This window comes from Perca fluviatilis, chromosome 12 (assembly GCF_010015445.1).
Source record: "Perca fluviatilis chromosome 12, GENO_Pfluv_1.0, whole genome shotgun sequence".
Classification (NCBI taxonomy): Eukaryota; Metazoa; Chordata; class Actinopteri; order Perciformes; family Percidae; genus Perca; species Perca fluviatilis.
In genome coordinates, this window is record NC_053123.1 from 4,059,389 (window position 1) to 4,072,637 (window position 13,249).

General features: G+C 40.5%; 2 protein-coding genes across 2 annotated transcripts; both read left to right on the forward strand.

Annotated features, from left to right (window-relative positions):
- Window positions 1-1,648: 1,648 nt before the first annotated feature.
- Window positions 1,649-12,722, forward strand: cops8 (COP9 signalosome subunit 8). The gene is made up of 7 exons (XM_039818532.1): window positions 1,649-1,824; window positions 2,540-2,610; window positions 3,032-3,080; window positions 4,015-4,147; window positions 10,532-10,678; window positions 11,010-11,033; window positions 12,073-12,722. The coding sequence occupies exons 1-7, from the start codon at window positions 1,732-1,734 to the stop codon at window positions 12,150-12,152; spliced, it is 597 nt and encodes a 198-aa protein (XP_039674466.1). The 5' UTR covers window positions 1,649-1,731; the 3' UTR covers window positions 12,153-12,722.
- On the forward strand, window positions 5,475-7,373 carry trim63b (tripartite motif containing 63b). The gene has a single exon (XM_039818531.1). The coding sequence runs from the start codon at window positions 5,880-5,882 to the stop codon at window positions 6,942-6,944; it is 1,065 nt and encodes a 354-aa protein (XP_039674465.1). The 5' UTR covers window positions 5,475-5,879; the 3' UTR covers window positions 6,945-7,373.
- Window positions 12,723-13,249: the final 527 nt, after the last annotated feature.

Genomic DNA, 13,249 nt, shown 5'->3' on the forward strand with positions numbered 1-13,249 from the left:
GATAAGATAGAAGATCTGGAATGTAAAATATTTATTCCTTAACTGAAGACGTCAGGTGAGGATATCCAGAGAGATGTGTAGGTTTTTTTATGCTCTCCTGGAATCTATTTTCTACAATGTAGTTATACAGTATACTCTATACCTTTCTATATCTAAGATAATAATGAATATATGAATCAAGAATTGTAAAAAAGAAAAAAGAAAGAAAATTCAACCAACGTATGCAGGCATTTTGTAGTTGACACATTTTAACATTTGATGAATGCAGACTTTGTTTGTCAACATTTTCAAGAAACAAAATCTAAAATTATTTTTATAGGATGACTTTTTCTTTTATTTCTGTTCCTTCTCTTTATTTATTTGTTTCCTTCTTTGTTTCTCTCTGTATTGCTTCTCATCCAATGTCTGCGTGATTTATTTCATTTCATTTCCATGTTTTGGAATTGGACTGTAATTGTCTGTGCTATAATTTAATCTTGGAAAGTAGCTTTGATTTAAAATGTAGGCTATCATGAGCCAGTCGGCTCATGATAGCCTACCTGGCTGTGTGCTATTTTCAGGTATTAAATACATTCAACCTGGTAAAATAGTGATATGTTAGAGACTCATTGTCGGCAGTCCAGAGTATATTGGGTCTGGTGCGTCCCAGAGTCGGCCTGATCTAGTCTATGGAATCCTGGTAGCATTAAATAGAACAAGGTGGGGCAGTGAGGTTACTTTCTTAGGAGACAAAAGAGAGACACCTTTGGGCAGTACAGCAAGCAGGTGGGGGACAGGTAAAGTTGACCAGAATGAGAATGGGACACACTAATCTGAGCAGCACACATACATATTGGGAAACCAAAGCACCCAACCGGATTGTCTGAAGAGCGCTCTATAGCAGCCAAAGACAGTACAGTAGGCCTACAGCATATGGGCAGAAAGACAACTGAAATCATGAAATTTTGATTAACAGAAATATGACTTAAAAAAGTATCCTCTAGAGCAGGGCTCTTCAATGTTTTTTAAGCCAAGGACCCCTTAACTGAAAGTGAGATGTAGCAGAGACCCCCTACTACATATTGTATCAAATTAAGTTGCATATTAAACTGGGCCTACAATAACTGTTAGGGCAATCTAAAGCCCTCTTACATACTCTTTTTGCATAAGCTATTAAAATATTAATTGTTGGCATGATTTCATGAATCATATTTTAATGTTACACATGTGGTTCAGTGAATCTATGATTAACTGTATCTGTGGGCTGCTATCTTAGTGACTACCTTACACATATGCCAGTAAGCCTATCATCAGTGGGAATTTATATTTGCTAATAATATGTTGGAATTATGTTAAGGCATTTACTTTTTTTTTTAAAGTCTCAAAAATTGACAATAATTTGGAAGACCCCCTGCAATGACTCTGAAGACCCCCTAGGGGTCCCGGACCCCCTGTTTTATGATCTCTGCTCTAGAGTGTTGAGGGAAAGGGAAATAAGTGAAATTACTGTTTTACTTCTTGAGAGACTCTGGACAAATAAAAAGGATCTAATATGAAGTTGGTACAGTAACTGATAGCCCCAGACGGTGGCAGCAATGCAACATTGCGGATGCCGGCTGCCGTAAAACTCCAAAGGAGGAGAAGAAGATGTGCGACAACTCTGTTGTTTGTGTTTCATCCTTCATCCAGTGGAGGGCAGGAATCTCCCTGTCGTGCTGCTCATCTGCTGTAATTCCACAGAAGAAGTTTCCAATGCAACAGCTAGGCATCAACATGCCTGCTGCTGTGATTATGGAGGAAAATTTTGATAAATTATTAGAGCAGTGTGAATCTCAAGAGCTTGAGGTAAGCACTGAGTCGCGACTATATGCTTGCTTGAAGGCTTGTTAGTAGCGTCTGCCACAGTTGGCTCAGGGGCCGTTTGGGCTAGCTAGCTAACGTTATGGCTAAGAAGCTAACCTGTTTTCACATACGCTAATTTTACTTTCAGGCACTGTTAAATTGACGTAACGTTACGAGTTAGCTCATAAATGAACCAGTTCCGTGCTAACAATGCCAACAACATGGGTCCTCATTTAAACAGTAGCTCGATTTGCCCTTACTCTCTGCTGTAACGTGGGCTATTTCTAGCAGACAGTGGGTGAGCTAGCTAGTTAGCTAACCTAAGATAGCCAGACACCTCGTTGTGTTGGTAAACATAGCTTTAGCTGACGTTACTAACTTACAATACTGTTTTATTTAGGTTTTCATAATGTAAAAGTTATTGCTTGGTTCACTGGGTGGCGTTAGGTGACATTTTAACTGACCAATACCTTTTAATAAAAAGTAGCATTGTAAGGTAACAATGCTATAACGTTAGCAGAAACTAAGGAAAAATAATAACTGACTGGCCGGAAAGTGTTAGTGTTAGCTAGCTGTTGCACTAACGTTACGTAGCTAATGTCTATTAGCGGATAATAATTACAATAACAACATGGGTTGGTTAGGGAAATAATAGCTTGGTTCTCTTCTAATATTTAGCTTCAGTCTTTAACACCACACCTGCATTTGTTTTGAACAGGCTCCAGGGGGCATTGCAACACCTCAAGTGTACGCTCAGTTGCTGGCTCTCTATTTACTTCATAATGATATGTAAGTCAACAATGTGTCTTTCTTCTGTAGCCATTAACAGGATTTTATCTCTTATTCTACAAGGTTTTTATTAAGAATGGGGCATGGGCTCATTTGCTTTCAGATTTTTACTTCATAGATAACACATTTTGCCTATTCTGTTCTTGCAAAGCAAAGAAATACAAAGCGTCCTTAATTTCAAAATAGCAATTTCAAAACATAGTTGGGATGCGCTTTTCCTCTTTCGCCTTCTGTGCTATGACTTTTTGTAGCATATATCATAGTGCATGGTTGACTGTACAAATGCTAAATGTGGTTTTGGAATGGATATATGTGTGTGGCAAACTACAATAGATACCACTGCTAACCCTGTGTTGTATAGCTGCCTGCACCTGCAACTTACTTCTTTTTATTGTCTCACCTGTTGATGTTGTTCCAACAGGAATAATGGCAGGTATCTCTGGAAACGGATTCCCCAAGCAATAAAATCGGTAAGCAAGATACAATGTGTGGAGACATTGCTAAGGACTTGTTATATATTTTTCAGTGAAAATGAGAATAATGATAAAAAAATTATCATTCCCCCCCAATATTGTGAATCATATCGCAATCACAATATGAGTCAAAATAATCGCAATTTGACATTTTCCTGATATCGTGCAGCCCTAATTTCAGTATGACACATGTCACACATTGCCCTGCTTGTGCTGCTTCATATGATCATTACCATATCTACCAATTTCCAACTTGTAAATACTGTTTACATCAACATCAAATAGTAATTACAACTTGTAACCTTACTTTCTTTTTACTTTTTTTTTTTTTACTCTGATTCTAACTTGACAGTAAATATAACGACTAGTCTGAAGAGTAAACAAAGGTGGTTGTCCGACATCAGCTAAAGTCTTATTAATCTCAAATTTGAATGCACCATATTAAATACTTAAATGTCTAGTTAATGCACAGACGTTGTTTTTTTTTTTGTCTCTGGCCCAACGTAGATAAATAATAACATGTACTTAGAAACACATGGTAATGCCGCCTTGGGTTGTCAGATTGCATGAATGCTGGCAATGTATAACCATGGACAAAGTAACCATCACTTCTGTCACTTCTGGTTCTGCCTGCTGAAACTAATGGAATAATGTTATCAGTCAGTACACAACCCCTTGTTAAATGCTAAGCTGAAGGCTAAGGCTCTCAGATTGTATAAAAGAAAAAGCCTAATTTTGCCTATACACGCTATTATTTGGTGTTTTAATAGGAATTTTAAAATGGACAGTACAGTTAAAAAATTTAACCGCTGTGATTCAATATCCTATGTATTTGGGTGTGACTGCTATTTACAGTAACATGACAACCACTGCCTTGTCAAGTGTAGCATACTAAACGTTTTTGAAATGCGTTTCCACTTGTTGTGTGCAGGCTAATCCTGAATTAACATCTATTTGGGCTGTTGGTCAACGCATTTGGCAGCGAGACTTTCCAGGGATCTACACAACCATCGCAGCTTACCAATGGTCAGAGAATATCCTTCCGGTCATGGAGGCTCTTCGAGGTAAAAACAAAAATGATTTTTTATCTGACCTCTCACTTTCATTCCTCACTTTCATTCCTCAGTCATTCATTCAGTCTCATTTAGCTATTTAAAACATTTCTAAATGATAATTATATGTTTTAAACATTTGGCTCTGGTTAAACTGTATCAAAAAGTTATGTAGGTAATTTCCTCTGCATGAAAACTATTTTAGCTATGATGCAACCCAGAGGAAGAAACATGTTGGAAAATGAAGGGACTGAATATGACGGTTTATGACAATTTTTCATATCCAGCATTATGACATATCGGTATCACAAAGGCTAGTTGAGGTGGCTACAACACTATACTCGGAATAAGATAACAGTTTACATGCTCACACACCGACACTGATAATCTGTCATAATGTCACAGAATATCTCAACATGTCTGTTGTGTCTTGAGTCACACATCACCTCTTGCATCAAAAGCCCAATTTTGAAATGATTGCCCTCATGCTGAACATTGTTTGGGCATCTGTATCATGTGATGGTTCCCTTATGCAAGAGTTTAAGAATAGCTTCTCCCTCATGTTTACCGTACTTCTTGTTTATCTGCCATGGATGCTTACGTACACTATGTCATAAGACACTTGGGTAACCATAGAATTGTTCAGGTGGAAATTAGGAATGTTTGAATCTAAATGCATACATTTTACTCTTTTAGGATTTTTTTTTTTTGATAAAGCAGTTTCAAACCAGGCAACACATCCTCCTATATTATCGCTATCATAAAGTTGTTATTAGCAAGTAGATTGGTATTTACTGTATGCACTTTGACTGTGTTTGTGCAAAAATAACATGTTGCAGTTCATCTAAATAACCACAGTATCACAAGCCAGCTGGTAAGTCCCAACCGCTTATTAGCCATGAGCGTGCCATCAACATAAGGCTTTAAAATTAGAAAAATAACACGAAATGGGAATTTTAAATTACTAAAGCTCAAATGTCTTAAAATTTCTCAATTTGTCTGAAAGAGTTTAAAAACCCCAACATTTATTTTTTAAAAACAAAGCAAGAGCCAAAAAACTTTATGTAATGGATGATTTAATAAAGACCTTAATAATCATCAAAACTGTCAACTTAGTATTGATTAATACTATTTATCGATTTAAATGTTAAAGTATATGAATGAAAAATAAAGTTACTGTGTTTCCTGTAGCAAACAAAACAGTTTATATTAAATAGCAAACTAGGTAATTGACAACATATCACAGGAGATAAAAATGGTCAAAACAACACAGGTTCCCAGTCCCAGGTTGTTGACATTGACTTGTTTACCAATTCGATTGAGCTCTCTCTCTCAGTTGGGGCTCCTCATATCCAGTCACATGGACCCTGGTTGTCTCTGCTCAGTCCACCACGTCTGTCACTGTTAGAGGGGAACAAGTGACACAAGAAGCACTGAATAGGAGGGGGCCATTTCTGTGAAAAGATCCCGAGGCAACAAGCAGGCAGGAATGTGCTCTCCGGTTGGTGGAAAGGATCAGATGTCACCAGCTGTGAGGGCCTGGTATAAAAGCACAGAGCTGCCAGCTCTCAGCCAGAATAGTGACAGCAGTTCACAAGTAACAGCGCACACTAAGGATAAGTTCGCAGGGACTGACCTTTATTTTGGTAACTTTTTCTGAAGGCAGCAGAGAGTGAAGCTTTTAGTTTTTCTCTTGTGAAAATTAGGTCTAACTGGTCTAACAGTAGGCAGAGACATTTCCATTATGGATGTTCAGAGGACAGGATCTGTGGTTCGGCCCCCAAGCCCCATGGATAGCTTTGAGAAACAGCTGAGCTGCCCCATCTGCCTGGACATGTTCACCAAACCCGTGGTCATCCTGCCCTGCCAGCACAACTTGTGCCGTAGTTGTGCCAGTGACCTCTACGACTCCCGCAACCCTTACCGCTTCTCTGGGGGCGTCTTTCGCTGTCCTACCTGCCGTTTCGAGGTTGTGCTCGACCGCCACGGTGTGCACGGGCTCCAGCGTAACCTCTTGGTAGAAAATATTATCGACCTCTATAAGCAGCAGCAAGAAGGCAGCAACAGCGGAAGCACGGAAACCACCCTGAAGCCTAAAGAATCCAAAGAGCCGATGTGCCAAGAACACGAGGATGAGAAAATCAACATCTATTGCATGACCTGCCAGACACCTACCTGCTCCATGTGCAAAGTGTTTGGCCAGCATAAGGACTGTGAGGTAGCACCTTTAGCAAGTGTTTACCAGGCCCAGAAGGGCGAACTGAGCAATGCTATCGATACCCTAGTGGCCAGCAATGGCCGCCTGCAGGCCCTGCTCAACCAGATGGAAGATGCCTCCCGTGCTGTGCAGGACAATGCTCAGCATGCTAAGCAAGGGCTGGCTGAGCGCTTTGACCTGCTATATGCTGTCCTGGAAGAGCGCAAGACCGTTCTACTAGAGCAGATTGGTAAAGAGCAGGATGAAAAGGTGGCAGCTCTGCGGGCACTGGCTCAACGTTACGGTGAGCGACTGCAGACCAGTTCAGAGCTCACAGATACGGCGGTGAGGGCATTGGAGCAGGGCGGCGCTGCCGAGTTTCTGTTGGCCTCCAAGGGCCTCATCACGCAGACCAAAGATGCGGCTAAATGCTCACTGGGTGAAGAGAGGCCAGAGCCAGGCTTCGAGAAGATGGACCACTTCACTTTGTCGACAGAGCAGGTCGAAGCAGTCCTGGCAAAAATGGACTTTGGCGTGGGTGAAGATGATGAATTTGAGGACGCGGAGGAGGAAGAGGAAGAGGAGGAGGAGGAGGAGGAGGAGGAGGAATAATGAAAGTATTAACAGACTTCTAGGAAATACTGCAATATGTGATTTTAAAGGTTTTTTGACACAAGTGTTTATGGCAGGGACGGCATTTGACGTTGAAAGAAATACAAGGCTGCGGTGGATACGGGCTGAAACGGCTTGCCCTTACTTCTAAGTGCAATATTTAATTTTAATGTCGTATTCATACTTTTTCTTTACATCTTTTTATACTTTTGTACTTGTAAGCCAGTTAAATTGGTCTAGATAAATGTAAATATAGAATGTCTGAAGATTAATTACACATCATTTTCCTCATATGTAGCTTATGGAAATAGTTGTTTGTGTTCTTCTCACTTGTCTAAGTTTGTGTTGAATTGGTGACCAGCTGATCTGCCTGTAATCACCAAATCTGTCTTTGATGGAATGTGGAATAAAGCTGCATGAAGTTAAGCACCTCTTTGATTTATTGCTAAACTAAAACATGGAGTTTAATTCAAGGGAGCATACAAAGGAAGAAAACGTAAGAAGACCCAAAATAATTTTCGTCGCATAGATTTTAATTGAACTGCTTCCAACAAAATGTTTCCCAGTCTGTTGTTGCTCTTACTAGGCAATAGGCTGTATTTAAAAATAAAAGCCCTTGCCATGTCCTGTCTGCTTTGCCTTTGCTGGTGAAAAGTGGGGGCTATTTTTAAGAGGTGAGAAATGATAGCGGCCCTGGAATAGACTCGGGAAAGGACAGGCCAGGTCCTGTTTCTCTTCCATAAAACTCCCATCCTCCCACTCATGGATGTCTTGCTCAGCAGCTTCAGCCCAACTCTGGAGTGTCAGAAGAGCATATTAAAGGCCGGTCCAGTTGCCACACGAGTCCGCTCCTCACGGTCAAAAGGCCATGGTAAAAATACATGTCTACCTCAGGACTGGGTTACAGAAAGCCCCTGGAGATGACCTGCTTGGCTGTGTTTGGAGCATTTGCTCAGAGTCCTCATATATTTTCTAATACGCAGCCAGTCGGATGCAAAAAACAAAAGTTATTCCAACACAAGAAGCAGTTTCATGAAGATTAATTTGTGGTTCACTTTTAACAGATGGAAGTTTTATGCTCACTAAAGCCCAGAAAAAGAACTCGGTCAGTTTCCTTTGTAATCATTCACCAATGTTGAAACAACACAATGACAAAACAATAGTATTTCATCCACATTTCTCTGGAACCATCAATCAAATCGTCTTTACTCATCATGTATACAGAAGGACTGCAAATATTACTCTACAACCATAACTTTGATTAAACCATACAAAAATGAAGTACCTTCAAACCCAAGTGAGGCACAAACACTGCCTTGCCAGAGTTTTCCAAGTTAATTTCTGCACTCCTTCCGTCTCTTTTTGGACAAGTAAAATACCAGAGAGAACAGGAAGCCCTTTGGACAGCAGAATGGGAAAGTGCTCTTGAAAAATCTCCAGCCTTCCACTCACAGCTGTCTTTTCTCATCCCACTTGTTATTGTTACTGCTGCTAGCTGCTGTAACCGACTCGGGGGTCGACTGTTGGTATACATACACCGTTGCTAGGCTATAAAACACGAAAGGCCACAACCTTGAGGCATTTACGTGATAGCTGCAGGAGCAGCAGCAAATACAGGGCGGTGTATGTTGTTCCATGCGGTTTGTGAGGCCCTGCCACTTTAAAGTTATCTCCAAAGACTACAGCAGCATGTCAGCTCAGGCAAGATAAATGTGGCAGCTTTGACGTTTTGGAAGCCTAAGTGCCTGTTGATAGACTTCAATGGTTTGTAGTGTAAGAACTGCACAACATATAACGGCCATGATTCATCTTAAGCATGCTTCATTTAACATGATCTGTTTTCATGTATTCTTCATTATGGAAAATCTTAATTTTGGTATTTGTCTTAGCTCCTGAGTTCATCATTATCAAATCTAAACCCACCTTAAAATATATGCACCATTTGATTTTAAAACCAACCCAGATGCTAGAAGCAATTCAAGAGCAGACAACCCAGAGATTTTGCTCAGAATAGCTTAATTTTATATAAATCCCAAACAAACTTGTGTCAGTTGTTAAGTTGGTTGTGACCGTGTGCTTATGTGGGGTGAGTAGGAGATGGAGTGGTGAGAAGAAGCCACTTCATGAACTCAAAACACACAGAATTACTATGAGCAAGCCCTAAGATGGAAAATATACAAGAACAGTGGTGGTGTGGTGGAACTTCCAGCTTAGGAACTCATGCTATGTAAATTGAGACAGTGGTACCCCAGGTCTCAGTCAGGTGAATGTCCAACATACCCTCATAACCTTTCCAGACTTAAACCTTGTGCCTCCATAGATGACGGGAGGCGTAACAGCTGTATAAGACAGTTCTGTCTCACCCTGCCAAGGCCATAGAGAAACTAAACACAACGCCTCCAGCATGAGTTTAAATGCACCTTCAGGAAGACAGGAACATCGGAGAGTCGGGACGGCACTGCACAATAACACATCGTGGTTAAACTGTACTGCCTGCTTAATTCTCTCCTAAATTGGGAATTCATTAAATACTTCTGTTGTAAGTAAACAAAGTCTCCCGAACCTTCTTCACGTATATGAAATGAGTTGTGCTGCTCCTGTGAGTGTTTGCTTAACAACATGGAGTAAAAAAATGCAGCCCTTGAGCATTCACTTAACATTTTACCAAAACCTACTCACCTCTGACTGCTAATGATCATAGCAGAGTACTACCTTTTTTTTTTTTATTAAACCGCCCCTGGCTTCAAAACATTACCTGTTACTCTTGATCAATTGTTATTCACAGTGTAGAACCTCTCGTTCTGTTGTAATTGGCGAGTTTTCTCACAGAAACATGACTCTTAAAGGAACACAGCGATAGACTGCGACTATTCACGTAATCCCCAGAGTTAGACATTAAGTCCATACATACCCTTCGTCCGTACGTATTGTATCAGCATCGATCGCTCCACCGTAGTTATTGCCACAAGTACCGTGCAGGTAACTGGTTCCATTCACCTACTGCTCGAGTAAGTGACAAAATACGCCAACATAGTCCCTTATATTTACATGTCGCGATTTTAGAGTCACAAAGCGTAAGCCAGTACATCGTAAAGAGACATACTCTTTAATCAGAATAACTGGGAACTATATTCTCAGAAGGCGAAGCTCAGGTACTTCTGCTACTTGGGCGGAGTGATTTGCTTTGCAGCAAGCCTTTCTGAGAATATAGTTCCCGGTTTGTTTACGGATAGAAGATGGCTGTGTCTCATGTTACGTAGTTTTTTCGTACACACTGTGACTCTACAAATCACAACATGTAAGTAGGAACATGTTGGTGTTATTTTGTCACTTATTTGGAGCAGTACAATTGTTGGAACCAGTTACCTGCAGGTTCTGTGCTGGGCTGCTACCGGTGGAGCCGTCAGACAGAGTTACGACACACACGGAGATGAGAAGGGTATGTATGGACTTATCTAACTCTGGGGGATACGGTGAATAAGCTGAACTCCCAACAAGTCGGCGTGTTCCTTTAAATGTCACGGCCCATACAACCAGAGCGTCGGTTTTTTGATATTAACGTCTCTGCGTTCATGCTTCCTTCACAGAGAGCACACGGCAAAGGGCGTACAGTCTCGTGGCCCAGGCATACACTTCCATCGCAGCTGATGATTTTGCCGCCTTTGTGGGATACTCTGTGGAAGAGGCAGTAAAAGGTAAGATGCAATTTACACAACCTCATCACAGGAAATGCTGTATCATCACTGTTGTTGTGTATAAAGAATTCAAAAGTAACATTTAGTCATACATAAAAAAAAAAACAAAATTTCCACCAGCAAAAACTATTCCCCTCCAACACTTTTCCCCTTTTTTTTGATGTGTTTTTTTTTTTCTTTTTTTTTTGTGTGAAAGGTTGGTAAAACCAACCAAAAGTACAAGAATAGTCTTATGGCAGTGGCATAATGCAAAAGCGTAATTCTACATAATTTTTTTTTTTTTCAATAAAAAAATAACTTTTGTGGGTGGGGGTGTGTTTTTTTTTTTTTTTTTGTGTTGTGGGGGGGGGGGGGGGGGGCGGTGTGTGAGGGGTTATTATGCCCAAAAAGCCTGGTAGGTGGCAGTATTGCTCTTCTGATCTGTACCCATCCTCAATTTATTTATTTATTTATTTTTTTTTTTTAGACGCACATAAAAATGTTGGAAGCAGGAATTAAAGGGCCATTTTAATCTCAATAAAAGACTGAGGACATTTTCCTTTTCTTAGTCTCTTCAAATGTTTTCTTTTTCTTGTTCTTTTTTTCTCAAGAGCTTGATAGAGGTAAATTGGAGGAGTATTTTTTTAATACAATTGTCTGTTTACTTTATCTTATTGGATTGTGCACTTGTCTATGGCAAAGACAGGGGGTAGGACTTGACAAGCCTTCTTCCTATAACTTTTCGAACGAGTCTAGTGTGTGTATGTTGAAATGTTTTTGTTGATATACTTTATTTTCTTGTCTTCCCTTGTCTATTGTTCATATTTCCAAAGCTTCCCTTATCCATTCCCTCTCTTGTCTTCTCCTGGGCTCTGTCACTCTGTCAAGATTTTTATTTCTTTTATCACATCTTCACATTTCCTCAAGCACAGAGAGTCCCGGATTGATCTATCTTTTAAGAGAAACTCTGTGATTTATGCAACCAGTCAGGGAGGAGGCTGTGGTATGTCCTGCTCTCTGTAATCATCGGCCTGCTGAAGCATCTGCTGCGCACATGTCCAGCTCAACACTCTTAACTCACTCACCATTAATCCTCATATGGCGCGCCCTCCACAGCGCCACTGGGGCTTAATAGTGCTTGGTAATTTTGAGTGGAAATCATTCTGTTTGGGATTAATGTAAAAGTGTTGTAATGATCTCCAGGCTGAATGTCTCACAGGCTCATGGGGAGACTCTGTAGGTTGTTGTTGTTAAACCGGTCCGCGGCAGCGGCGAGCTCCGGTGTCGACAGCGCGGTTGACTCAAAACCTATGACCTGCTGAGTCTGTCTGAGTTGAACACGTGGGCCGTAGCCACCAAGTTAAAGCTGGAGGAGATGTAAGAAGATGGATAGGACTTGGCACAACAAGGAATCCCCCTCTGACTCAACATCTCCTCTCTCTCTCTCTCAACAGATCCTCCCCCAGTCTCATTGGTTCCAAATGAGCAGCAGTTGGCCAGACTCACCGACTACGTGGCTTTCCTCGAGAACTGATAACCCAACACAACCACCACCGACCTTTTTGTTGTTGTTGTTCGCTTGGTACAGAGGGAGATTACAAGTTTGAATAGACTCTTCCTCCAGTCTCGCTCCCTGATAGAGACCAAAAAAACACCCATCTTCTTGCGTGAATACTGCAAGCTCTTCTCCAAGACCTGCCGAACATAAGTTCATCGGCCAATATAGCTTCCCCCATTTGAAAATCCGATACCTTTCATCTTTGATTAATTATATTATTATTTTTTCTATTATTTTTTGCTCTCTGCAGCCCACCTGATGGGTTGGTAAGATTTGGGTCTGATTTCAAAGGAGAAATATGTTTCTCATCACTGTCAGTACGTTTTTATTGCTAACTTAACAGACCCTTCTCACACAATAGAACAACACAAGCTAGTACGTGCAGTTCGTCCATTCTGTTTTAGCACTTAATGGTCACCTTGAAACATCTTTTGTCAGGTAACAGAAGTCTTGACATGTATTGCTCAGCGTGTGGATTTTAGTCCTCAGACTTCATATTTTGAAGTTTATGTTTTGACTGGTGAATAAATATTTTGCTATTTCCAATTAAGTGTTCTTGTATTTCTTTTATGCAAGAATTTTGTTTCAGGTTAGTCTTAATGGAGCATGCTGGGCTCAATCAAGGATGTTGAATATTTAATTATATTTGGCATCCGGGGCTTATTGCTGTCACATTTATTTCACATGAAAATAAGTTTGCCGTTTTCTGTGGCCTGGCAACAACAATTCTCTTTGCAAGGGGAATAATATAATGTTTGAGGAACACATACAGTATCAACTGTGGAACATAAGACCACCAGGTAACCTGATATTGGTGCATATAATCAGAATCAATTGTTTTTGCCATGTGTACACTTCAAATAGTATGGATTGCTTTGGAAAACTGAAGGAGTTGCAGTAACCACAAACTTTCATTTCTGTTGCATGACCAAAGCTACCAGGTTACATTACTGTGACGTGCATTTACTGGCATGGCAGAGTGTGGGGATTTTATAAATCTGGCTGCCATCTGTTCAGCGATGCTACGAAATGCATGTCTGGTGGTGATTTTGTTTCTTCTTTTTCTTAGTTCC

What these genes read in the sequence shown, in the direction of transcription:
- cops8 (XM_039818532.1), top strand. Translation starts at nt 1,732, where the DNA reads ATGCAACAGCTAGGCATCAACATGCCTGCTGCTGTGATTATGGAGGAA. An exon ending in TTCCCCAAGCAATAAAATCG is followed by an intron (nt 3,081 to 4,014) that starts GTAAGCAAGATA and finishes TGTTGTGTGCAG; the next exon opens with GCTAATCCTGAATTAACATC. An exon ending in GGTCATGGAGGCTCTTCGAG is followed by an intron (nt 4,148 to 10,531) that starts GTAAAAACAAAA and finishes CTTCCTTCACAG; the next exon opens with AGAGCACACGGCAAAGGGCG.
- trim63b (XM_039818531.1), top strand. Translation starts at nt 5,880, where the DNA reads ATGGATGTTCAGAGGACAGGATCTGTGGTTCGGCCCCCAAGCCCCATG.